Here is a 24,452-nt window from a genome sequence, read left to right as displayed (position 1 = left end):
TATGCTTAAGAAGTTAGAAGAAAAATCGAACATGAAAGATTTTTGAAAGACCCAGATGTGGGGCGCCTGGTTGGTGTAGTAGTTAAGCATCTGACTCTTGGTTTTGGCTCAGGTCATGATCTCAGGGCTGTGAGATCGAGCCCTATATGGGGCTCCACACCCAGTGTGGGGTCTGCCTGTGACACTCCCTTTCTTCTACTGCCCCTCCCCTGGTTCATACACACACACTCTCTCTCTCTCAAAAATAAATCAATCTTAAAAAAAAAAAAAGACACAGATTAAATTTCTAGAGATGTAAACTAGAATGAAAAATACATCAGATGGGATTAATACCAGCTCAGTTGCTCTAAAAGATAAAATTAATGAACTTGAATACTTATCAGTAGACACTATGTAAAACAAAACACAGTAAGAAAAAAAGACTGGGGAGAAAAGGAACAAAGCATCGGTGAGCTGAGGAAAACTTCAAGTGGGTAATTGGAGTCCTGAAGGAAAGGGAAGGCAGAAAAAATATTTGAGAAAATAATGCCTGAGATTTTTCCAAACTTGATGACAACTATAATTTCACAGCTACAAGAGCTCAACAAACCCTAAGCACAAGAAACATGGGAAAAAACAACAACAACAACACTACATTCGGGAGCCTGAGTGCCTCAGTGGGTTAAGCCTCTGCCTTCAGCTCAGGTCATGATCTCAGGATCCTGGGATGAAGCCCCTAGCTCGCTAGCTCGCTCTCTGCTCAGCGGGGAGCCTGCTTCTCCCTCTCTCTCTGCCTGCTGCTCTGCCTACTTGTGATCTCTCTCTCTGTGTCAGATAAATAAATAAAATCTTAAAAAAAAACCCCAACAACCAAAAAAAACAAACAAAAACTATGTCAACTCACATCATACCCAAATAGCTTTAAAACTGGGACAGAGAGAAAATCCTTAAAGTAGCCACAGGAGTAATGGATATTACATATAGAGAAACAAAGGTAAGGATTATTGCTGATTTCTCATCAGAAACAATACAAGCTAGAGTGACAATCTTATAGTTCTGGGGACAAAAATTGTCAACCTAGAATCCCAACTCAGTACTCAGATTAGGCTGTGTTCTTCAGTGATTTCCTATTTGAAGGTCTAGTTCCCCTGACATTGACTCTGAGATGGAGAGGATCATACAAGAAATTGACCGGGAAGTATTCTGAAGATCAACATCAGTAGAGGAGTGAAGAAAGCAGAACTATTGAAGATGCATTCAATAGAAGTCCCGGCTGACCATAGCAGGAGTTTTGAAAATGGATGTCCCTTCAGAAGTATCCCGAGTTGGGGTGAGGGGGCCAGACCTTTGTCCTCACAGGCTGATGATCATTGGTTGGATATGGATTGTGCCAGAAAGGGTTCATGATGTTGAGTGGGGCAGCTTCCTTCGCCAGGGGCAATTTCCAGAGAGGGAGTCAGCTCAGAGCACTCAGACTTCAGCACCCAAGGCGGCTAAAGGAATGAGTATCTAAATTCTGGAGGGGGATTTGGATGGCTCATGACATTTTCCATTACACTTCCAAAAACCAAGTGTAGAAAATCCAGTCTTCTTAGCATGGCTTACAGGGCCCTATGTAATCTTGAGTATGCCTACCCCCAGCTTACCTTATGCCCTCTTCTCAGCTTGGAAGTCTCTCCCACCCTCTGGCCTGGCCCCTCTTGTCTGTTGCAAAACCTCTAATCCTTCAACTTACGGTGGAATTCACCTCCTCTGAGTGGTCTTGCTGACTCAGTGGCTCTTCCTCCCAGCATCGTGGTTAGGAGCGTGGACTGTGAAGCCAGAGTTTGAACCCCAGTTCTGCCACTTGCTAGCTGTGTAACCCAAGGCAAATTACTCAACCTTTCTGTACCTCAGTTTCCTCCTCTATAAAATGGGTGTAACATTAGTACTGCTGCACTCTAAGGTTGTTATGAGGATTAAATGAGTCAATAGATGTAGAGTTAGAACAGTGTCTGGCAAGAATAAATGGTTGCCATTTGTCATTGCTAATGGAGGCCTTTATGCATTTGTGGAAGGCACAAAGGATGAGAGAGACAAAGTGTAAAGTACGTTCAGAGAATGTTGAGTAATTAAACTGGTCAAAAGGGTGGTAATAGCCTTTATATGGTATTATTACCATGTTGGGAAGAATTTTTAATGTCACAGTAAACTGTGCATTTTGGGCACCTGGGTAGTTCAGTTGGTTAAGCATCTGCCTTCAGCTCAGGTCATGATCCCAGGGTCCTGGTATGGAGTCCTGCATCAGGCTCCCTGTTCAGTGGGCAGTCTGCATCCCCCTCTCCCTCTGCCCCTCCTCCCCATCTCACCCCTGCCTGTACTCTCTGCTTTCTCTCATGCTCTCTCAAATACATAAATAAAATCCTTTTTTAAAAAGAGTGCATCTTGGGATGCCTGGGTGGCTCACTTAGTTAGGCATCTGCCTTTGGCTCAGGTCATGATCTCCAGGTTCTGGGATCAAGCCCCATGTTTCCCTCCCTGCTCAGTGGGCAATCAGCCTGTCCCTCTGCCCCTCTCTCTGCTGCCCCTCCCCCTGCTCCTGTGCACAAGCACGTGCTCTCTCTCGCTCTGAAATAAATAAATAAATAAATGAAATCTTGTAAAAAATAAAAAGAGTGCATCTTATTTGTAATCAGTAAGAAACAATGACAAAATTTGCCAATAGATGGAAAGAAGGGCCAAAGACAGGAACAGGTTGAACCAGGAGGAAAGGCCTATGTGTGGGGAGGTGAGTTCTAGGCAAGGGATGTGTGAGAAGAAATAGGGGACGGAGAGATGCCTGGGTGGCCCAGTCGTTAATCCTCAGTCTCGGCTCAGGACATGAACCTCAGGGTCTTGGGACGGAGCCCCACATTGGGCTCCCTGTACCATGAGAAGCCTGCTTCTCCCTCTCCCACTCCCCCTGCTTGTGTTCCTTCTCTCGCTGTGTCTCTCTCTGTCAACTAAATAAACAAAATCTTAAAAAACAAACAACAACAACAACAACAACAACAACAACAAAACCCTCCTTTCCCCAGGTGAGGGGAAAGGAGTTTAGAGGAAAGTAGTATGAGCACATGGAAGGTGCAGTGGGGCAATCATTTCAGGCTGATAGAGACAGGTAAGGAGTGACAGGGACATGCTGGGAGGGAAGAAGATAAGGGATGATGAAGACAGATGAGGTTTGTGGGGACAGGTAAGGACGGATGGGGTCCTGCCGGAGTGAGAGGTGGCGGTCAAGTGAATGGTGAAACCAGCGAGGAGAACCGAAGAGCTGGAGTGGGACCATCTGAAGGAGAACCCTAAGGCTGCAGGAGTGGAGAGAGGAGCGGAGTGGAATGTGATGTCAGAGAAAGGGCGGTGATGTAAGAGCCGGGCGGTGGGGCGGTGATGTCAGGGTTGGTGCTGATGCTGGCGGCGCAGTGCATTGTGGGCAGCTCCCCGCTCCGCCGCTGCCTTCGCCGTCGCCCGAGGAGGATCGGGGCCGGGCCGGGCCGGGCGGGGATGATCCCAGGCGGGAGGCCGCCGCCGCCGCCGCCACCGCCGCCGGAGGGAGCGGGCAGCCCCGCGCCGCACTGAGCCGCCCCCGCCCCCGCCCCGCCCCGGCCCCGGGGGATGCGCCGCCCCGAGCCGCTGCCTCCGCCGCCGCAGCCGCAGCCGCAGCGGGCACAGAGCAGGTGAGGCGGGGCGGGGCCGGCGGCGGGCCGGCGGGGTCGGGGCGGGGGCTCCCCTGCGGGCTCCGCGGGCCTCGGGCCCGGCTCGCCTCCCAGCGCAGCCTTCCCCAGCTCCCCCTCCCTGGGCCGTGTCCGCCCGAGCCGGGACGCCCGCCGCTGGCCTACACAGCCTGGGCCGCATCCCGAGGCCTGGAACGGCTCCCTGCCCCCCGCCCCCCCAGCCCCAGCACACACACTCGCCCTCGCCAGCCAGCCCCCCACGGCCTCTGCCTCTCGCTTCTCACCGCTGCCCCGGTCCCCACGGCTTCACCCTGCTGTCACCCTGACAAGCCTTCCCAGCTGCCTCCATAACCTCTCTCCCTCGTCCTCACTCCCTCCGTCCCTGAGGCTAGTTGCCTTACCTACTTCCTCACCCCTTCAGCAGTGCCCAGAAGCCCCTCCCGGGGACCTGCTGCTCCCTCACCTGTCATCAGGATCGCTGCTCATCGCCTGCTTCTGTCTTACCCAACCCCCTCCACGGATCCTGTCACCACCCCCCCATCCCTTCCCTTCATCTCTGCCTCCTTCCTCATCTCTTCTCACCTGTTCCCACTACCCCTCACTGGGTTCCTTCACCTCTCCTTACCTGCGCTCCCAGATTCCCACAGACACCTGGCTCACACCTTGCATAGTTACACATCAACACTTCTACTCACACACCATGATGAGCTCCCTCCCTCGTTGTGTCTCCCTGTCTCCCCATCCCACCCCACAATTGGCCCCACACTGTCTGACAGATACTTATAAAAACCTCTTCCACAAGCCCCCTCCCATGGCACACCCATGCCTCCACATACTCAAAGGGTCCTGAGGAGGCAGTAATGGGGCAGCTAAGTTCCTTGTGGTCTGTCGTCCAGCCTAGTCTAAGCTGAGGGCAGTCCTCGGAGTCAGACAGTGAGGATGGTGGACTGGAAGAGGCCGGGAAGCCCCATTTAGCCTTTGCCCGCCACCTCTTTTCCCACCCCACCTGTTCCTTCTTGGCTTGTCCATCTCGAAACTGGTTGCTACATCCCAAATTTCCACACCAACCTATAGAATCTACCATCACAGGACTGGAAGGCCCACCAGGGGTCACAAGCTGCTCCAGGCTCTCTCCCAATCCGTTCAGTTTCTTCTTCGGTCTCGTCCTCAACATGTTTCCACCTTTAGTTCAGAACCCCCCACCCCCTGCCTCCCCCTTTACCCTGCCATTGCCCTCACTGCCCTCTAGATTCCTCATGCCCCATATGCCACTTTGGCAGAAGGTGGGCAGCGGCCTATTTGATTGACATCCCCATGGTTTTGAATCTCTGAAGTTGGGTGGCTTGGAGAAAGAGTCAGCTGAGTCACTTGAAGAAGGATAGGACAAGAGCGACAGTGTCCCTTTGCATGAAGCTCTCTTCTCCACATGTCCCTCATGGCCCTCTATGACCTGTTGAAGGTGGTTTTTATGCCTTTACTACCCCATACTGCCCCCTGTATGAGGATGACTAGACACAGGAGCCTGGGGGAGTTATCCCCACCCCAGGGAAAGACAGGTTTATGGAGTTTTGGCTCCATCCATGCATACCTTGGTCACTATCTTCCTCCCCATCTCCATTCCATCCCACCTCGTCCCCAGCTAGAGCGACTGCTTTCCCACTGTGACTCTCCAGGGTCACTATGAGGGCAGAGTAGTGTGCTTATCCAAAGTGTAGGGGGAAGGGGGAAGAAAGAGAAGAAATGGACGAGGTTGACAGAAATCTCAAAAAGCGGCCCGCTGTCTGTACACATGCATATCACAGACAGACACAACAACATGCATAAGCACCCATGGACAGATGGACAGGAGCAGACACAAAGACACACGGACACACAAAGACATACACATACTCACAGAAGGACACATGTGCAGATACACACACAGACACATACATGTGCACACACATTTGTTTCCCTGGACAACGCTGGTGGGCTTTCCCAAGCCTCACACTCGGGACACTCTCTTTGACATCCAACTTCTACCTCTGCGGCCTTCTTGTTCCGGAGCAGACAGAAAGGTGGGATCAGAGCTCTCAGTGCACACCCACCGCGACCTGCTGCTCCTTGGCATTCCTCCGGCCTCTCACCCCTATCCAATACCCTGTTGTTCCCAAGACCACCCCCCCTATCCACCCAGTTCAGCCTGTCTCTCTCTGTGGGAGTGGCTGCAGGTCTGTGGTCCCTCTGAAATCCATGTGCTGAGTCCATCACCTTTGTTCATCCCATGGATCGCATCTTTGCTTCTGAACCCCATGGCTGTCAGTGAGTTGGACTCACCCCTGAGAATGGTGTGTGCCTCACACAATAGCAGCCTCCTCACTTGGCACTATCCCCAAGGGGCTGCTGTGCAGCTCCTCTCCTTGATTATCCTACCCCCTCTGGTGGATGAGCAGGTCTGCATCACTCTGGGGCGGCTCTCCCACGGGTCACCCCTCGGTCAGCAGGACTCCCTATTTTAGTAAGCTTCAGATGCTCAGCTCCATGAACATTTGGTGTCACCTCTGCATAGGAATGTGTGGGTGCAGGGGGGGGCTCCCATCAAGTCACTCAGATGGATCCTTCTCAGCCCAAGTGTCCCCTACACAAGCATGGGTGGGGGGTAGCAAGTGTCCTCCACGTTAGCATCTCTCTCTTTGGGAAATGCTGTCCCCCGCCAAGCATGCTCACACAGCATTTTCCTCTCCTTTTTTCAACACGTGTGTCCTGTTGCTGGGTTTCCCATCCCCAGTTCCTAGTTTGTGTCTCCCTTCCCGTGAATAGTATTTCTGTCTTCTCTTGTGACCTCCACCGGGGCGTTTACACAGTGCTTCCCCCAGTAACCCCTGGAGCATCTGCCCAGCGGGCCTGGGGAGGATGCCTGCCAGGAGAATGGCGCTCCCCTCCTCCATATCTGCAGGAGGGTCCCCAGTCCTTTGCCTGCCCCACTCACGGCCCCTCCCCACCCACCCCCCAGGTAGATGGCCCCCCCAGGGCAGGCCCTGCGGACACCCCTCCCTCCGGCTGGCGGATGCAGTGCCTAGCGGCTGCTCTTAAGGACGAAACCAACATGAGTGGGGGAGGGGAGCAGGCCGACATACTGCCGGCCAACTACGTGGTCAAGGATCGCTGGAAGGTGGTGAGTGACCCGGCGGGGCCAAGGGAGGGGTGGGAAGAGAAGGGGAGGAGAAGAGCAGAGAGGACCAGAGACCTGTTAAAACAGTTGTCCCCAACTCCTCTCCCCTAAGAGGGAGGTGCCCCCAAGTTCATCTGCATACTGCTTGAGGTCACTATTTTGGCGTACACTTGTGGACAATCGCTTTCTCCCAGCACCCTCTCTCACCCCTTTCCCTGCTGGGTCACGTTGCTCGGGCCCAGCCTGGAACAACTCCTGGTTGGACGTCGGAGCAGGAGCTGCAGAGCTCTGTGGGGGAGGCGGGCGGGGTGGGGGAGGGGGCTCTTTCGTTGCCGGACCTTGGAGAAGGGCAGTGAGTGAGCATGTGTCCCTCCGCTTCCGCAGAGGACGGAAAGGCCTGGCTTCGGGGAAAGAGGCCCTGCGGGCTGCTCCCACCGCAGCCGCACTCCATCTTCTCCTTCCACCCTCCTCCCTTCACTGGTTCCTGCGGCAGGTGCAAGACGCCGAGACTCCATGTCCCAGCGTGCCTTGCTCGTCCAGCCCAGGACTTCGGGCTGTTCGGCCTGCTGGGAGTTGTAGTCCGAGCCTCCTCGGGGTTCAGGCCTGGACGGGAGGGGGACCTGTGAGGGGTTGGGTGAAAGGCAGTGTCTGGGGAGTGGGACCTATGGTAAATCAATCCCTGTCCCCCTTTTCCTCCCGTCGCTTAAGAGCTCTCTGTTGTCCTCTTATTATTGTGGGGGCAGGATGGTGTAGGGCGGATTGCAGGGTGATGTTGTGTGGGCTTGTGGGGAGCCTGGAGGAGAGGAGGGAGAAGAGAGCAGGCCTACATTGAAGCTCTGTTTGGGGGTGTGTGGGAGTTGAGGGGAGAGGCCTAGCTCACCTGGGCTGCAAGGTTGAGGAGAGTGGGACCTGGGTGCTAGCTGGTATCCATGGCAATAACCAGCCCTCCAGCAGGTTCCCTAAAGGCCCAGGGATAGGGGCAAAGGTGGCAGTGTTGTCTGAGATGTCTCAGGGACTGGGAGAGGTGGTGGCACTTGGAGGACCAGAGAGCTGAGGGAAGGAGCCATTTAAGTCCCAGAGAGGACTTCCTGAGAGGAAGAGTGACAGGACAGAAATTGGGAAGGAGGAGCCTGGGCAGTGATCAAGGGAATGAGGGTCTGGCAAAATGAGGAGTGTTCCTTCAAAAACACTCTGGGTCCCCTGACACAAGAGCTTAGTTTCTGACAGATTGGAGGCAGAAGGACATTTGCCCTGAAGAGGTGAGAAAGAGATAGTGTTCACACCATACTGAGTTTGGATTAGAACTTTTCACTGCTTTTTGAGGGAGGGGATGGGAGATGAGTAGAGAGAGAAATGGCAGTGGGGGAGGGGTTGTTGGGGGAAGGGGAAAGTGTTTAATCTCTGCCAGGATGACATCTCTTAACCATCACTCCCTCCCTGGCTCCTGGAGAAATAGAGAGGGTGGGGTACCAGATGCCTCCCGTCAGCCATCTCCCTGTGAGGGGCGGGGGACAGAGACAGGAGGCAGAGCTCAGGAATGGAAGAGAAAATGAGCCCGCCAGGATGAAGGGAGGGGTGGTGGCACTAGGTGGAGTATTTACACATAAGAACATTTGACCCTTCTTGAGGGGTGCTTCTCAGGATCAGAATAGCAGACACCACCACCACTAATAAAAACAGCATTCGTTTTGAGCACTTATTGTTTCCAGACACTGTGCAAAGTGCCTTACCTGCATTATTTCACCAAACAATGGAATAGATATTATTACCCCCTTTTCACAGGTGTGGAAACAGGTACAGAGACTGACTCACCTCCCACGTTCTCAGGACGCCTGGGTGGAACCAGGTCTATCTGACGGCCAGGTCACCGGCCACTAAGCGGTACTGCTTCCCAAGCATTAGCCCACCCAAGAATCAAGAGCACAGAGATGAAGGAGTCTTTTTGACCAGTTCTAGAATAACTTTTTCATTTTACAGAGGAGGAAACGTGGAGGAAAAAACTTAAGAAACTCACTCCAGGTGACCCAGAGCTGGGCCAAGAAACCAGTTTTCCCTTTTCCTAAGTGAATGATGGTCTTATTGTATCATATTTGCCCTTCAGTAGCCCTCCTTTGACAGGGGAGGAGATCCTGAAAAAAATTAGGAGGGAAGGAATAGGGTCTGACAAAAAGAAGTTGAGAGAACATTCTGGTTACCTGGCTTGGACAGGGCTGCATTATGACTTTCATGGGCCCTGGGCGCTTTTGCCTTCATGGATCCCTTTCTCTCTAATAAAGTACTAAAAGCTATATCTTATGACTGCATTGGTATAAAGAGGAATGAATTAACATTACATATTAAAATGTTTTGACCTAAGAGGTCATTTGTTTTCCTTGTGATTTAAAAATATTGAAACATTTTTATGGCCCCCTAAAAGTATTATGGGCCACTGTGCCTGCTATGCCCGATGGGTGAGTGGCGTCTGTAGGGCCTGGGGAGGAGGGGTGTTAGGTGAGTGGGTGGGTGCAGACCCCCAGCTTGCTGCCTCAGGGAGGTTCAGTAATGAGTGTGGCAGGGTATGGAGGGGGTTAGGGGAGAAGAAACAGCTTCTGTTTGGAAGTGAAGATGGCAGAGAAATACCATTGGCCACCCTCAGAAATTGGGGAGCTGGTATTGGAAATATCTTGGTGCCCTGAGCCCTCCTTACCACCTCTTAGGAGGGTTTTGGAGCTTTGCAGATTCGGGCTTGAATCTCAGCACTCACACCTTAAAGCCCTGTGCTGTCACCAGTTGCCGGGAGATCATGGTTAAGAGTGTGGGCTCTGAATCAGAATGCCTGGGTTTAAGGGAAACTTGGCGTTGCTGCTTACTAGCAAGTGTGACCTGGGGCAGAGTACTTAATTCCCTGCGCCTTAGTTTTCCTTCTGTGCAAAATGGTGACTCTTATGACCTTCCGCACTTGTGTTGTCAGGAACCTTAGGGGACGAGCTGAGATGATGTCTGTGTGTCTGGAGCACAGAACCCAAGATGGGGCTTTTGTTCTCTCCCTCGCCCCCTTTCTTTTATGCTGGCACACAACAAACCATAAAGGATTCTAGAAGATACTAGACTCTCCCCTGAGTTTAAAGTCCCCCAGAGGGAGACATGCCGCTTCTTCCCTTGAGTGTGCTTCTATCCCCTCCGGATTCTGAAATTCTAGGAGGGGCGGCTGGGTGGCTCTGTTGGTTAAGTGTCTGCCTTTGGCTTAGGTCATGATCCTAGGGCCCTGGCATCATGCCCCCCCCAATCAGGCTCCCTGCTCAGTGGGGGGCCTGCTTCTACCTCTCCAGCTCCCCCAGCTTGTGCTCTCTCCTTCTTTCTCTGTCAAATAAATAAATAAATAAATAAGTCTTTAAAATGTTTTTTTTTTTAATGAAATTCTTCTAGGAGTCTGACTTAACTTTTGTCTGAAGTACAGAGAGACTCTGGTTTCACACTGTCTTTCCTCCTTTCTCTTTCCCTGTCTCCTTCCTGGGCACAAGAGCCTTCAGGACGCAGCCAGAGGTGCTCTTCTGTCTAAATCTTCCTTTCATCCTCTGTCTCTTCCTGGACTGGTGTCAGCTGTCACCCGCTGGGAGCTCCCAGCCCTGGGCTCTGGCTTGCCCCCTTCCCCCCTCCATCCCCATGCTTCAGCCACCATTAAACATTTAATGGGACTTGAGTGCTGAAGAAGTGCTAAGGGGCGGGCTTAGAGATGCATGGGGCTCAGAGTCCCTTTACAGGCTGGCTGGTCAAAGCAGCCTCCGCCCAATTGCCAGCACGCCCAGCTGTGCTGGTGAGTTAACAAGCCAACGGGAGGCGAGTGAGCCTTCTGGAAGATGTTCAGCGAGAGCAGGCCACCTGTGAGGTGAGCCGTACATCTTTTTTAACCAACTGAGTCCTGGCTTAGAACTCAGCATCTTTTCCTTGTCCCTCATCATTGCCAGCAGCACACTCGCTCTCCAGGAACCCCGGCGCCTCTGACTTGAAATGATTTTAATCCCTCCCCATCACTCAGCTTTGCTCATCTCCCCTGGCTGGCTCTTTCTCCAACTCAGTTCTCCCCTCTGCCTTTTCTCACTGCCTGCCCTGGGACGCTGGAGGAGGAGGGCCTAGAGGGTCAGGTCTGTACTGCCTCGCCCCCTGGGGGGGAATAGACCGACTCTCCAAACCTGCATTCCCACCAGGGTCCCCGCAAGCGCCCCTGGCCCCCAGAGGAGGCTCACCCTGGTTTGGGCATCTGACTAGGGGTCTAGGAAGTGCCGTGAGCTTCAGCAGCAGGCATGGGCAGTGAATACCCTTTGGTGAGAGTCCTCCCCAAATACCCCCTCCCCCCATCACTCTCTCCCTTTAATAACACCTGTCAGGAGACTGCCCACCTGAGGAAGGGCCCGCTTCTCTGGAAGATCCACTTTGAAGCTGGGAGGTTCTGGAAATTCGTTTTCCTTCTGGATGGTGGTGGTTTAATCTAGTCGAGGAGTAGGGGAACGGTGATATTTCTTGTCTTTCCAGAGAAGAAAAGTTTCACGATGGCCCATGATCTCTTTAGAACCCTACAAGGCTCATCTCCATATCTGTATGGAGTCAGAGGTCTCACACCCTCTCCCACCTCCCACTCTGACATCTAGCACTGTGTGTGTGTGTGTGTGTGTGTGTGTGTGTGTGTGTGTGCACGCGCACACACGCATGCACGCCCATGGGCTGAGCTGTCTCTGGCACTAGGAAAGGAGGTGGGGGCCCTGGCGGGTGGGGCAAGGAAGACAGACACAGGGTCCTCCTCTTCAAGGGTAGCCATACCCCCACCAAGGAAGGGCTAGCAATGGATGGGACGCAGAGCCGCTGAGCCTGATCCCTGTGTTTCCTATCCTCTTCTTCCATCTACGTAGCTGAAAAAGATCGGAGGCGGGGGCTTTGGTGAGATCTACGAGGCCATGGACCTGCTGACCAGGGAGAATGTGGCCCTCAAGGTGGAGTCAGCCCAGCAGCCCAAGCAGGTTCTCAAGATGGAGGTGGCTGTGCTCAAAAAGCTGCAAGGTGCGGGTCAAGGGCAGGAGGATGGGCAGAGAGGTGAAGGTTGGGATCTGGGGTCTGGGGCTAAGGGAGAGCTGATGGGGGATGCTGAGACAGGGTGGAGTCTAAGGGCCGTGGTGGGGAGAGGGCCAGGCTGAGGGAGTGGGAGAAGTCATGGGACTAGGAATCAAGAACTCACTGGAGACCCCTGAGGACTGTAAGGGAGGAAGAAGGGGTGGGAGTTGGGAGACCCCTGTCTCTGCCCCCCAGGGAAAAGCCACGTGTGCAGGTTCATTGGCTGTGGCCGGAATGAGAAGTTTAATTACGTAGTGATGCAGCTCCAGGTGAGTCCCCTTGGGGTCCTCCCTCTTGTCCCACAAAAGCTTGGGTTGTGACCATGGGTGTGGGGAGTGGGCACAAATGTCTGGGGATGAGGCTGGGCGGAATGTCAAGTGGTGCCGCGGGGAAGGGGGCAGGGCAGCCAAGCCTAGCCAGCCCCGGCCACCACCCCCAGGGCCGGAACCTGGCCGACCTGCGCCGCAGCCAGCCTCGAGGCACCTTCACGCTGAGCACCACGCTGCGGCTGGGCAAGCAGATCTTGGAGTCCATCGAGGCCATCCACTCCGTGGGCTTCCTGCATCGGGACATCAAGCCGGTGAGGGTTGCCCTCCCTGGCCCCTCCTCCAAAGCGCACCCCCACCACTTCTCCCCTCTCCAGGTCCCATGGTTTCTCCTCCAGAGCTGTGGTTGGGGCAGGAATAGCCTCTTCTACCTGTCCCTTCCTCCTGCTCTCTGCCCCAAGCCCACCTCCTCCTCTCCCCTGCCTGCCAAGAGCACACACCCCTGCCTGCCCCTGGCCCACTTCTCTCCTCTATTCTTCCCTTCTCCCTTACCCCTGCCCTGAGTAGTCCTTGAACTTTGAAAGGTGCTGGGGCTGGGGAAGCATAGAGGAATCTAGGACGAAAGGGACCGAGGGGCTGGGCTTGGTAAGGAATTCCCAGAAGCTGATTGTGTCTTGGATCCCAGTGTTGGAAGAATCTCCAATTCAAATAAGGACTGACAACTGAGGTCCAGAAAGATTGGCTGAATGGCCCAAGGTCACACAGCAAGAACAAGGCAGGTCTGCTGCTGCCTCAGAGCAGGACAGGGTCACTAAGGCACTCAGCCCTGCTGGGGCATCCCAAGGATTGAGGACTGGATGCATACCTCGGTTCAACCCCCAGCTGGGTCATCACCTGCTGTGTGATCTTGGAGAAGCCCCATAATCTCTTTGACCTTGGGAATGCTCAGCTCTCAGATAAGGGGGATCCCACCTGTCTCTCAGATGGGATGTGATGACCTGCGGTCCAAGGTGGTGTTTACACTTAACCATGGTTCTTGGCACCCCTTGAGGTGGGCCGGGTGGGTTTGGAGCCCCACGGTCACAGCTACTGTCTTCCCCAGTCAAACTTTGCCATGGGCAGGCTGCCCTCCACCTACAGAAAGTGCTACATGTTGGACTTCGGGCTGGCGCGACAGTACACCAACACCACGGGGGACGTCCGGCCCGTGAGTATCGCCGCTCGCGGGGACCCCCGGCCGCCCCGCCTGGCTCCCCGACCTGAGCACCCTTCGCCAATTCTTCCTGCAGCTGCCTAAGCAGGCCTGGCCTGGGATTTTCAGTAGGAGCAGTACCTAGCTCGGTCTACACTCAGCCCGTCCCCCCGCCCCCCGCTCCTGGAGCTCTTGTAGTTGCATTAGCCTCACCCCGTGATCCGCACCCTGTGATCTGGCTGCCCACCTGGGTCAGGGACGGACACAGGGGCAGTGAGCAGAGTCAGGAGGTGGGGGTAGCACTGGGGTTGGTGTGTCAGTCTTGGGGGTGGAGGGAGGCAGTCCCGGTTAAAGTAGGCAGAGTTAGGCTCAGTACGCAGGATGGAGATGCGGCCACAGTCAGGGGCGGCGGGTGAGGGCCCTGCTGTGTGTTCTCCCTTTTGCAGCCCCGGAATGTGGCCGGGTTTCGAGGGACTGTTCGTTATGCCTCAGTCAATGCCCACAAGAACCGGGTGAGTGGCAGAGCTGGGCCTGAGGAGGTGGGGGCGTGCGGCCCAGGTCAGGGGCAGAGTGTGCAGCTCAGGAAGAGGGACGGACGGGCAGCCATCGAGGTGGGGACAGAAGTATGGGGCAGGGGCTGGGAGCTGCCACACCAGAGACCACTGTTGGAAGAAGGCTCTGCTGCCATCTCCCTGTGACTTCACCTTCGTCCTTGTTTTTGGAGATTCCCTCCTCTCTGCTCACACCATCCACGTAGGGGGAAGAAGCATGGATGGAAGTTTTGATGTTGGGAGTCTGTGTGTCTTGGAAGGTCAGGGAGAAAGCCATGGTTTCAGGGAGACCTCAGCTCTGCTCACGGGAATTTGGGTGTCCGACCTCCCTGAGGCTAGACCCCCTCAGGAAGGGTCAGTCCCAGGGAAAGACCCGAGAGCTGTGGGTGACTCCCCTCACCGCCCCCCCACCCCCCCAGGAGATGGGCCGCCATGATGACCTGTGGTCCCTTTTCTACATGCTGGTGGAGTTTGCAGTGGGCCAGTTGCCCTGGAGGAAGATCAAGGACAAGGTAAGCCCTGTGGGGCTGGGTCTGAGGAGGTGGAGGGGGCCTGGGGGCACAGGGGCTCCGTCACCCTGTGCCCTCTTGCCTCTAGGAGCAGGTAGGGATGATCAAGGAGAAGTATGAGCACCGAATGCTGCTGAAGCACATGCCCTCCGAGTTCCACCTCTTCCTGGACCACATCGCCAGCCTCGACTACTTCACCAAGCCTGATTACCAGGTGGGAGCCTGCCACCTGGCCCCCGCATCCCTGGACGTCTCCATGGGGGCGACCGTCCCCGGCGGCACCCACACTGCCGGGACCCCACTCCCCTGCTGGCTGAGCCCTGGGCATCTTCCCCGGTCTTCCAACTGCATGACACTGTACTGTGCTCTTGTAAACGGTATTCATAGCTACGAGTTATCAACAGCTGACCCTCTTTTCGGTACTTTTCATGCATTAACTCATTTAAACTTCAAAACAAGCTTTTGGTGATAATGTGTGTTCCTTATGTGATTATTCTAACACTCAACAATTAATGAAGCCAAATGCTTTCAAATATTTCACACCAGAATTCTGCGTTGCCCCCATTTCACAGATGAGGAAACTAAGACCGGATAGCATGGCAGGGTGCAGGGCTGGGCCCAGGCACATCTCCTGACTCCCAAATCCAGAGCTTTTTCCAAGGTGCCACCATCACACCCCTAGGGGACTCACTTAAATCCTGACAGGAGAGGGGGGAATGCATTAGCAGTGTGCTGCCCAGGACCCACAATGTGCCAGGCACAAGTCTCCACACCCCGGAGCACAGCGACAGGCACACAGGGGGCCCTCAGTGAAGTGGGTCCTGCCAGCAGAGAGACCCTGCCCTGCATTCTCAAGAGAGCTAAGTCAGAGCTGGAATGGTCTGCGGGCCTCTGATGGGCTACGGGTGCCCACCACATCCTGAGCCTGGAGCCCTGGTGGTTGGCACAGATGCCTCACTTGAGTGATAGAAGGCTCTGCCCCCCAGTTCTCCCCTGGGGTTCCCCAGACCAGACAGCTGCAAGCAAGTGAGCATACAGTGTGCTATGCTGGGAACAGAGAGCGGCGGATCAAGGAGTGTGTGGGCGGGGGAATCAGGGAAGGCTTCGCAGAGGAGAGGACCAGTGGGTTAGGCTGTGCCGCTAGAGGCAGCAGTCTGTGCGAAGCGTGACCCCAGGTGGTGGCTTTGGGAAACTACCAGAGCTCCGGGGCTCCGGAGATGGTGGGAATGGCAGAGCAGTCTGGGTGGGGATGGTAAGCAGGGGACGGATCCCAGAGGGTTTGGCGTCCAGCCAGTGGGGCTCAAACCAAGATGGTGATTTGCATGCTGATTTGCATATCATGTGCATGTTTTCATTTAAAATCAATGTGCCCTTCTCCTTCCAGTGCCCCCTCTCAGCCCATCCCTGTCCTGGAAGGTCCCTCTCTTCCCCCTGCAATCCCAGCAACTGCACCCTCCTCCTGGCTAGCCCCAGGGTCACCTCTCTGTCCTCCCACCACCCCCACCCCTGCAGTTGATCATGTCGGTGTTTGAGAATAGCATGAAGGAACGGGGCATCGCTGAGAATGAGGCCTTTGACTGGGAGAAGGCGGGCACCGATGCCCTCCTGTCCACGAGCACCTCCACTCCACCCCAGCAGAACACCCGGCAGACGGCAGCCATGTTTGGGTGAGTCTCAGGAGGGATGATGGGCCAGCGGGGGGCCAGGACTGTCACCCAGAAAGTCAGCCCTCTCCTCCTCTTCCTACGTGGACACACCTGACTGTCTTTCCTATTCTTGGTGCTCAACCGTGGGGTTCTCGAGCTCCAGGCAGTTCTACCACCTCTCTGCCTTCAATGGGGGGACACAGCAGGCATTCTCCTTTGGAGTTTTTGACCTCACTAAGGAGTGGGAAGCCCTGAGGGAAATTACCTGAGCCTCACACTTTGTTTCTGTTGTTCACACACATTCCTTTAGGCAGCATGTCCTGAGCCTGTGTCCAGGGCTGGTGGGGCTCAGAGAAAAGACTTATAGCCCCCGCCCTCAGAGTGCTCTTGGGTCTGGGGTATTTGTCATGGACTGGTCCTTGACATCATCCGCGCCGGGTGACCAGAACAAAGACAGAGGCACCGGGGAGGGGCCAGCATGAGGCGGGGCCCCTCGGGCCCCTCACCCTGCCCCGGGGAGGAGCCAGGGAGACAGGGGCAGGGGCTCCGGGAAAGAGACTCTGAAGGGCCTGGTGGCACATCATGGTGCCTCGTTCTGCAAAGATACCGCTTGAGGAGTTCCCAAGTGATTCTTCTCTTCAGACCCCTTCCTGTTCTAAAAGAGGCCAGCCAGTGAACCGCACTGGAAATCTGGTGGGGCCGGGAAAGTAACAGTCTCCTAAAGTGATAGGGGGACATGGTGGCCACGCTGGGCGGCCACATCTCCCTGCAGCCCTGTGCTAGCCTGAGGACGGCCCCGTGCTAGCCTGAGGACGGCCCCCGGGGCAGGCTTGGTGAACTGGGGATGGTGAGGGGCCCACGGACGCCCCCACTCCTGCCGAGGCCTCTCCTGTGACTGCTCCCTGGGGTGGCAGTGACCTGCGGGGCCTGCACTGGGAGGAGAGAGCACCCCTGCCAGCCCCGGCCCCTCCCGGCCTCTCCAGGGTGGTCAACGTGACGCCAGTGCCTGGGGACCTGCTCCGGGAGAACACTGAGGACGTGCTGCAGGGCGAGCACCTGAGCGACCAGGAGAACGCACCTCCAATCTTGCCTGGCCGACCTTCTGAGGGGCTAGGTCCCAGCCCCCACCTGGCCCCCCACCCTGGGGGTCCTGAGGCTGAAGTCTGGGAGGAGACGGATGTCAACCGGAACAAACTCCGGATCAACATCGGCAAAGTAACTGCAGCCAGAGAGAAGGACGTGGGTGGCCTTCCCCCGCTCCCACCCTGGTTCCCAGCCCACGGCCCCCTTCCCGTTCCTCCTGTGTGCCCTCTCCCCAGCCATCCGCCCTTGGGCCCTGCCTCCGTGGCCTGGCCCCATGTCAGGATCACCAGCGTCGACCTCCCTCTGTCTCCTTCACCCTGGGAAAAGCACTTGGCCCACAGCCACCCTGTCGGCCCCCGTTCATGGGACTCCCCTCTCCTGCAGACCCCTTGTGTGGTGGAAGAGGAGCAGAGCCGAGGTGTGGGGGTCCCTAGCTCCCCGGTGCGTGCCCCTCCAGATTCACCGACAACCCCAGTCCGTTCTCTTCGCTACCGGAGGGTCAACAGCCCTGAGTCTGAGAGGCTTTCCACAGCTGACGGGCGGGTGGAACTGCATGAGAGAAGGTAGGTCTGGGGCTGGGCTCACGGCCAGGGGTCCCCTCCCTGGTCCCTTCAGCCTTCACATGGCTGCTCTGAAGGAAAGAGCAGATGCAGCATGGAGGTGGGCAGGGGCCCTGGGAGTGTTGAGGGGGTTGTCCTTGGGCCTGGGGTCGACCTTGGTTGGTCAGTGACAAGGCCTGGAGAGGGGGTTGGGGGTACCGAGGTTCCAGCTCATGTCACGAAGGGATGGAGGGGGGAGGCGGGTTGTTAAAGGGGTAGGCTGGGTCCCCGAGCCCAGGAGGAGGCAAGGGGTGAGCCGGTAGGTGGGTGTGCTTCTAGAATCTCTCCTTACAGACTAATTACAGATGCCTCTGAGGAGCTGACTAGGCTTTCTTCAGCTTTAGGGGAGGGGCCTGGGAGGAGAGACCAGGAAATGCTCCGCTCCAAGAGGGGGTGGATCAAGTTTTGGGGGTCGGGGTGCAGGGATCTGAATGTCATGGGGTCACCTGGTTGGTGGGACAGAGAGTTTAGAGCCAAAATGTGAGGGGGGCCCATGGCCATCAGAGACCAGAGTCAGAACCTCCCTGAGGCCTCTGAGAGATGCCTCCACCCTCGTGTGGCTCTGAGTGGACCTTCACCACATAGCAGGGCTGCGGTCTTCTCTGCACCAGAAAAGGGGCCTTTCCCCAGGGCCCAGCTCAGGAGGCTGGGTTGCTTCTTCCCATCCATGCCACGTGCCTCCTCTTCCCCACCCACGGCCCCTCCTCTGGATTCTGCTCTAAACTGCACCCTGACTCTGTGGTGGGACACGGTGCCCTTTGCAGTGTGGCAGTGCTCAAGACAGAGGAGGCCTGTGCCAGTCCCTGCTGCAACCCCAGGACAGGGGGACACGGGCCCAGTGCCCAGGTTGCCAACAGCCCTCACACTCACAGTCACACTCACACGGGTTGGCCTCCCTGGGACTGAAGACCATGTCTGCATCCATGGTAGCCCAGCCCAGAGGGTCGAGGAAACAAGGAGAGCCAAGGAACAGCAGTGTGGAGGGGGTGTCAGTGGAGAAGAGAGGTGGGAAGGCCCCAAACAGACAGTCCTGAAGAGCAGACTGGCTTGACCCGGTGTGAACCCTTGTTTCAGGGCTAATGGGAAGAGGAGACTGCTGAAGAGAGACTTTCTGGAAGGGAAGGTTCAGGATCTTGTAGGGCAGGTCAGAGGGTTTGGGTGGGTTCTGGGGCTCTTGGGAGCAGGAAAAAGTATGAAGCCGCTGGGATTGGATGCCCACCTTCCCCCTTTCCTTCACTTCCCTTTCCCCCACCTTCAGCCCCTCTCTTCCTTGGGCGCCCTCTCTCCTTATGTCCATCAAAACAAACCATGAGCTCAGGAAAGGAAGCCACATCAGCCATTTTCATGGCAGGCCCTGAATCTCCTCCCTCCGGGATGTGTGTATTTTAAGCCTTATTAAATCAGTAACAATCTCACGGAGAGGAAGGAGGTAAGTGCCACAGACCAGGGCAGAAGGACATTGAGAAAGCCCCACAGTGGCTCCGAGCTGCACCCGTTTCTGTCACAGGCTCGAGGCTGGGGGAGAATGAAAGTTAGCCCCCTGCCCACAGCCCGAGTGGGAGGGTGTGCACCACCCGAGGCAGCCAAGCCTCCCTGGTTCTCAGTGAGGGGGCGCCCTTCCTACAACCAGCGACACCTTCACCTCAGGGCTGGTACCCAGCCCCCTCCCAGGCTGGGAGCCTCTGGAGGTAATGCGAGGTTCCCAGCACAGTGGAAGAGATGTCCTCTGGCAGGGTCACTGGCCCAGCATGAAAAGTCAGGTGGGGCCCAGGCCCTGCCAGGGGAGCTCACAGCCTCTGGGGAAGACTGATATGTAAACACACGTGCTCCACTCTGTGGTGAGAGGGGAACACAGTGCTGGGAAGGCAAACTTGCCCCATCCCCAGCAGAGCAGGATGGAAAGGCTCCCCAAGGAGGTGACATCCTTGCCGGGTGGGACAGCAAAGGGCGTGCCGAGAGTCAGGCACAATGGCACCGAAGTAAGAGCACGCAGGCAGTTCGGTGGGGAAAAGCCAGTGACAGAGATGAGTCTGCCTTGGAGAATGGTGAACCTGGGCCTCGGCCTGGCCACCTGAGTGCCCAACTAAGGAATATGGACTTTGTTCTCCAGGCTGGGAGCCACTGGAGTTTGTTGGGGGTGGTGACACCAGCCAGGCAGGCCTGGAGGGTGATGGTAGAAGAAGCTAGAAAAACCATCTGCCCCCTCGAGGGCCAGGTGGGTGCGTTTGCCTTGACGGCAGTGGGAGGGAACCTCCAACAGGGTATGAGCACCAGATGGGGAACCTAGTGTTGGCTTTCGGGAGATCAGGTCTCCTGGGTGGTCCAGAAGACAGCGTTCCTTGGGCACGGGAGTGAGGTTTCATTTTCTGCTTGTTTGTATTCCTGGAAGGCAGTAAGCATCCAAATCCGCGCGTTGAGTGAATGAATGAATGAATGAATGGGATCTCTATGGGGAGTGAGGTGGGAGGGGGTTGGTAAGCCAGGTGGTGACCAGGCCTGGCCCCGGGTGACAGAGCTGCTCTGGCCAGTGGGTTCCAGGAGGCACGGTCCACCAGGCCACCTTCTCGAGTCCCTTGGAGAGATGGAGAGGCTGGGCACTGAGCCTCACTTGGGGTGGCTTTGCAGGTCACGGATGGATCTGCCCGGCTCTCCCTCGCGCCAGGCCTGCTCCTCGCAGCCGGCCCAGATGCTGTCAGTGGACACAGGCCACCCCGACCGGCAGGCCAGCGGCCGCATGGACGTGTCGGCCTCCGTGGAACAGGAGGCCCTCAGCAACGCCTTCCGCTCTGTGCCACTGGCCGAGGAGGAGGACTTTGACAGCAAGGAGTGGGTCATCATTGACAAGGAGACGGAGCTCAAGGACTTCCCCCCAGGGGCCGAGCCCAGCACATCGGGTACCACGGACGAGGAGCCTGAGGAGCTGCGGCCACTGCCTGAGGAGGGCGAGGAGCGGCGGCGGCCAGGGACAGAGCCAACCCTCAGGCCCCGGGGCCGAGGCGTGCACACCCTGGCTGAGGAGGACCCTCGGCAGACTCCATTCCAGCCCCCACCACCCCAGCTGAGCCAGGCGGAAGGCCGGTCAGAGACATCGCAGCCTCCTACGCCCGGCAGCCCTTCCCACTCGCCACTGCACTCGGGACCCCGCCCTCGACGGAGAGAGTCGGATCCCACGGGCCCTCAGAGACAGGTAAGGTTGGGCTTGCATCCCACTCCCTGCCCCTGGATGCCCACGGTTTTTGCCTGGAGTGTTCCCTGTGGGCTCCCCATGGGCTCCTTGGGGGCTGCTGACTAGCACCCACCAGTTGCAGGCTGTGATGAAGGTAGACAAGTTTAAGGGTCCAAAACCATGCTTGGGGGACGGTCAGAGCTTCCCAGAGGAAGTGCCTCCATGTTCTGAGTTGAGTCTTGCGTGATGAGCAGCCTCAGCCAGGTGACAAAGCAGGAGAAAGGCCTCTGGGGCCAAGGGGACCGTGTGTGCAAAGGCCCGGGGGCGGCAGTCAGAAAGCACTGCCCTGATGGCATGTTGCAGAACAGGTGAGGCTGCGAGGCAGGTCCCCCAGTCCTGGCCCAGAGGGCCTTAGGGTGAAGCTAAAGGGTTAGGGTTTGATTCTGAAGGCTCGGTGAGCCACCCAAGGCTTTTAAACATAGGTGTGCCATGATCCCCTTAGTGCTCTTGAATGAGCCTTCTGGTTGCTGGGTGAAAACGGATGAAAGGGCCCGGAACTACAAGCAGGAAGCCCCACGGCAGGTGCCAGGAGGAGAGCAGCCTGGTGGCTTGGACCAGGACCAGGGCTCTGGATGTGGGGCGGGGTGGATGGAACCAAGAGGTGTTGGAGAAAGAACTGAGGGGCTGTGAACGGGGTTGGGGGTGGTTCTTGGCTGGTGCCCAGAGTTCTGTGTGGACAGCAGTGCCATCACTGAGTGGTTTTGAAGGGAGCATGGCTCCTCAGAGGGTCTAGGGAAAGCCAAGGAGGTGATGCTGGAGGGCTCCAGGGCTGTGCTGTGTTCCAGTCAATCACCCCATGTCAGGGCCCTGCGCCAGGTGGCTCTGGAAAGTGCCAGGGTTCAGGGCCAGGTCAGATCAATCCACTGCATGCGCCGAATGGGAGGCCTGGCCTGGGAGCACGCGGGAGCCTGGGAGAAGGGCAGCCCCAGGCAGGGCCGTGTTCAGGGCCCACCCGCCCTGTCTAGAAAAGAGGGCCTCCGAGCTGAGATCTTCGGGGGTGTGCATCCTCACCGTGCCGTGGACTCTGGGAATCTGGGGCTCAGAAAGTGGAAACTCTGGGCCCCCACCCAGAGTGCTCCTAGCCAACCTGAGTTGGAGGCTCAGGCAAGGCAGGGTGTGGGCCAGCATGACTGGGTTGGGGACCTTGTTCCCACCAAGGCCAGCACTGGAGAGGGAGCAAGATCTGTCTGGCTCCCCTCTCATTTTCTCCTGCTTTCATTCATCCATTCGAAAGCGATAGTCTTCCTGAGCACCTCGCCTATGCTGGGCACCAGAGGCATCAGAGGTCATATATACGCACAGGAAGTTCAGAGTCGAGGAGGGGAGACTGACAGGGGTGGTGTAGGGTAGAGAAACAGTCCAGAATCAAAGTCAGGAGGCCGAGGCTCTGGACCCAGGCCCTCTGTTTGTCCCCTCCTAGTGATTGCAGGCCAGGTGGATCTCAGAGAGGGAGGTAAGCTATCTGGGAGGTTTTCCTCACCTTCCGATTCCTCCTGGGTGTGGGGAACAATCCTTGCAGGGGGGAACCACAGCCAAGCAGGTAAGGGGAGAGAGTTGGGGACGTGGGCACAGGCCTCTTGTACAGTCTCAGTGTTGGGTTCAAGTCCTGCTGGTGCTGTGGGCCCGCCATGAGCTGTATGTGTCTGGAGGGCGTGTTCGGTGTTTGTGGGCCTCGGTTTCCCCACAGCACACTGCATCGAAGTTAGTTAGCCTTCTACTGCTGTGATCACATGCGCTTCCGTGTTCGTGTAGCTCAGGAGGGCACATGGCTGTGGGTCTGCACACACAGCGGCATGTTTATGCAGCATGCCCCGGGTCTGCAGGAGCACAGAGAACCCCGGAGGCCAGGCTGGGGATGGCAAAGCTGAAGGGCTGGGAACCATCAGAGCAGTAATTCCACTGACGGTAACCAGAGCTGCACTCTCTCAGTGCTTCCCTAGGGCACGTGTGTCTTCCTTCCAATAGTGACGTGATAAGGCAAACCTGCCCTTTAATAGATAAGGAAACCGAGGCTGGCAGGATGCTGGGTCACCGGGTGGTGGGTATGGGGGGTGCTGCGGGCAGAGGTAGAGCTGCGGTGAGTGCTGTCTGAGGCCTGTGTGTTTAGGAGAGGAGCAAACACAGGCCAGAGTGGGTGGGGGTGGGGGGCCCTTGTCAGCAGGTGTGCCTTAGGCACAGCAGTGTGCGTGGCGGCCTGTGTGTGTGTGTGTGCACATGGGGGGGTGGTGACATGGTTTACTGAGCATTTCCGTACAGCCCAGTACTGGCGAAGCAGAGACCTTCCTTGTCAAGGGCAGAGGAGGATGAGGGGTGGGGGTGGGGTGGGGACTGGCGCATTTGTTCCTTCTTTCTTTGGTCTGGAGGGAGTCCTGATCTCAGATCTCAGGCTACATGGGGGCTCCCAAGCTTGGCCGATCTTAGAATCACCGTTTGCGGACTCCCCACCCTGCCACCTTTCTGCAGGGACCCCCCTTAGATCTTGCTCCCTCCGCCCAGTGTCTGATGTGTGAACTTCCTCTTAACCCTTAAAGATAAGAGCCCTTGCACTGCTGTTTTCCCCACCCCCCCTCCACCCCGCGCCCCCCCTCCCCACCAAGATAATGTGGAAGCAGGTATCTGTTGTCCTTTGGTGTGAATGCCATGATGCCTTCAACTTTTTCTTTACATGCACCTCACCTTCTCCCCCAGGAAACTGAAGGTGCAGATTAGAAGGGGCTAGAGAGCTAGGCAGAGGGGAAGGCAGCGGACAGAGGGTGTGATTTGGGGGAGGGATGTTTGCCATCCTTTGCCGGCTGTCTCTGGCTGATAACACCGCAGGTCAGTGTTCTCTGAGCAGGTGGACATCTGCCTGACAGCCACGAGAGCATTTCTCTGCCACGTGCCAGGCGGTGTGCTAGGGGCAGGGGGACACAGATGAACAAGGCTCCGCAGTCCTGCCCTTTTGGAGTTCATGGTCTAGAGAGGTGGGGTGAGGATGCCAAGGTGTGGACGTGAAGGTTTATCGGCAACGGCCATAAGGTAGATAACAGAGAACGCTTCTTTGCTAGAATAGGGAGCCTGCCTGGGAAGCAGGGTGGTCTCTCGAAGGCGGTACTTCAGCTGGACATGGGGGGTGAGTGAAAGGGCAGGAGCATGCTGGGATCGAGTCCATCATCCCCCAACCCCTTGCAAGCTGACCAAACTCCTGCTGGGGTGTTAAGCTCAAGCCACACACATGCGCAGTGGGAGGAGCTGTGGGAAGATGCTAGTATGCCTTTCTTTTGGACAGAGGGCCTCAGGCCCCTAATCCTCAGTGCAGCTGGGACCAGGATCCTATGCTTGGCTAAAAAGAAGGTGAAGGGAAAGCAGGGTGAGGGCAGTGACAGTCCTATCAGAATCTTCTCTCTCCTCCTTTCCATTTGGAGGTCTCACATTGGGCCCCTCTGCCCCCATTTGACATCCACACTGAGTGTCCTGGGGCCCCTCCTCTTCAGCTC

The 24,452-nt window shown here is 56.6% G+C and overlaps 1 protein-coding gene across 3 annotated transcripts in view; it reads left to right on the top strand.

Annotated features, from left to right (window-relative positions):
- The first annotated feature begins 3,619 nt into the window (after positions 1-3,619).
- Positions 3,620-24,452, top strand: part of TTBK1 (tau tubulin kinase 1) — a 40,631-nt gene continuing 19,798 nt past the window's right edge. Inside the window, exons 1-13 of one of the 3 annotated variants that reach the window (XM_047733520.1) lie at positions 3,620-3,674; positions 6,664-6,825; positions 11,706-11,853; positions 12,100-12,173; positions 12,344-12,484; positions 13,273-13,377; positions 13,809-13,874; positions 14,333-14,425; positions 14,511-14,636; positions 15,935-16,089; positions 17,052-17,283; positions 17,536-17,714; positions 20,376-20,937. In XM_047733520.1, the coding sequence (XP_047589476.1) occupies positions 6,718-6,825; positions 11,706-11,853; positions 12,100-12,173; positions 12,344-12,484; positions 13,273-13,377; positions 13,809-13,874; positions 14,333-14,425; positions 14,511-14,636; positions 15,935-16,089; positions 17,052-17,283; positions 17,536-17,714; positions 20,376-20,937 (1,989 nt within the window). In that variant the 5' untranslated portion in view covers positions 3,620-3,674; positions 6,664-6,717. Of the gene's footprint in view, positions 3,675-6,663; positions 6,826-11,705; positions 11,854-12,099; positions 12,174-12,343; positions 12,485-13,272; positions 13,378-13,808; positions 13,875-14,332; positions 14,426-14,510; positions 14,637-15,934; positions 16,090-17,051; positions 17,308-17,535; positions 17,715-20,375; positions 20,938-24,452 lie in introns of all 3 variants that reach the window. The other 2 variants (XM_047733518.1, XM_047733519.1) reach the window with 2 other exon arrangements.

This window comes from Lutra lutra, chromosome 6, assembly GCF_902655055.1.
Source record: "Lutra lutra chromosome 6, mLutLut1.2, whole genome shotgun sequence".
Lineage (NCBI taxonomy): Eukaryota > Metazoa > Chordata > Mammalia > Carnivora > Mustelidae > Lutra > Lutra lutra.
This window is presented reverse-complemented; position numbering and strand designations above follow the sequence as displayed.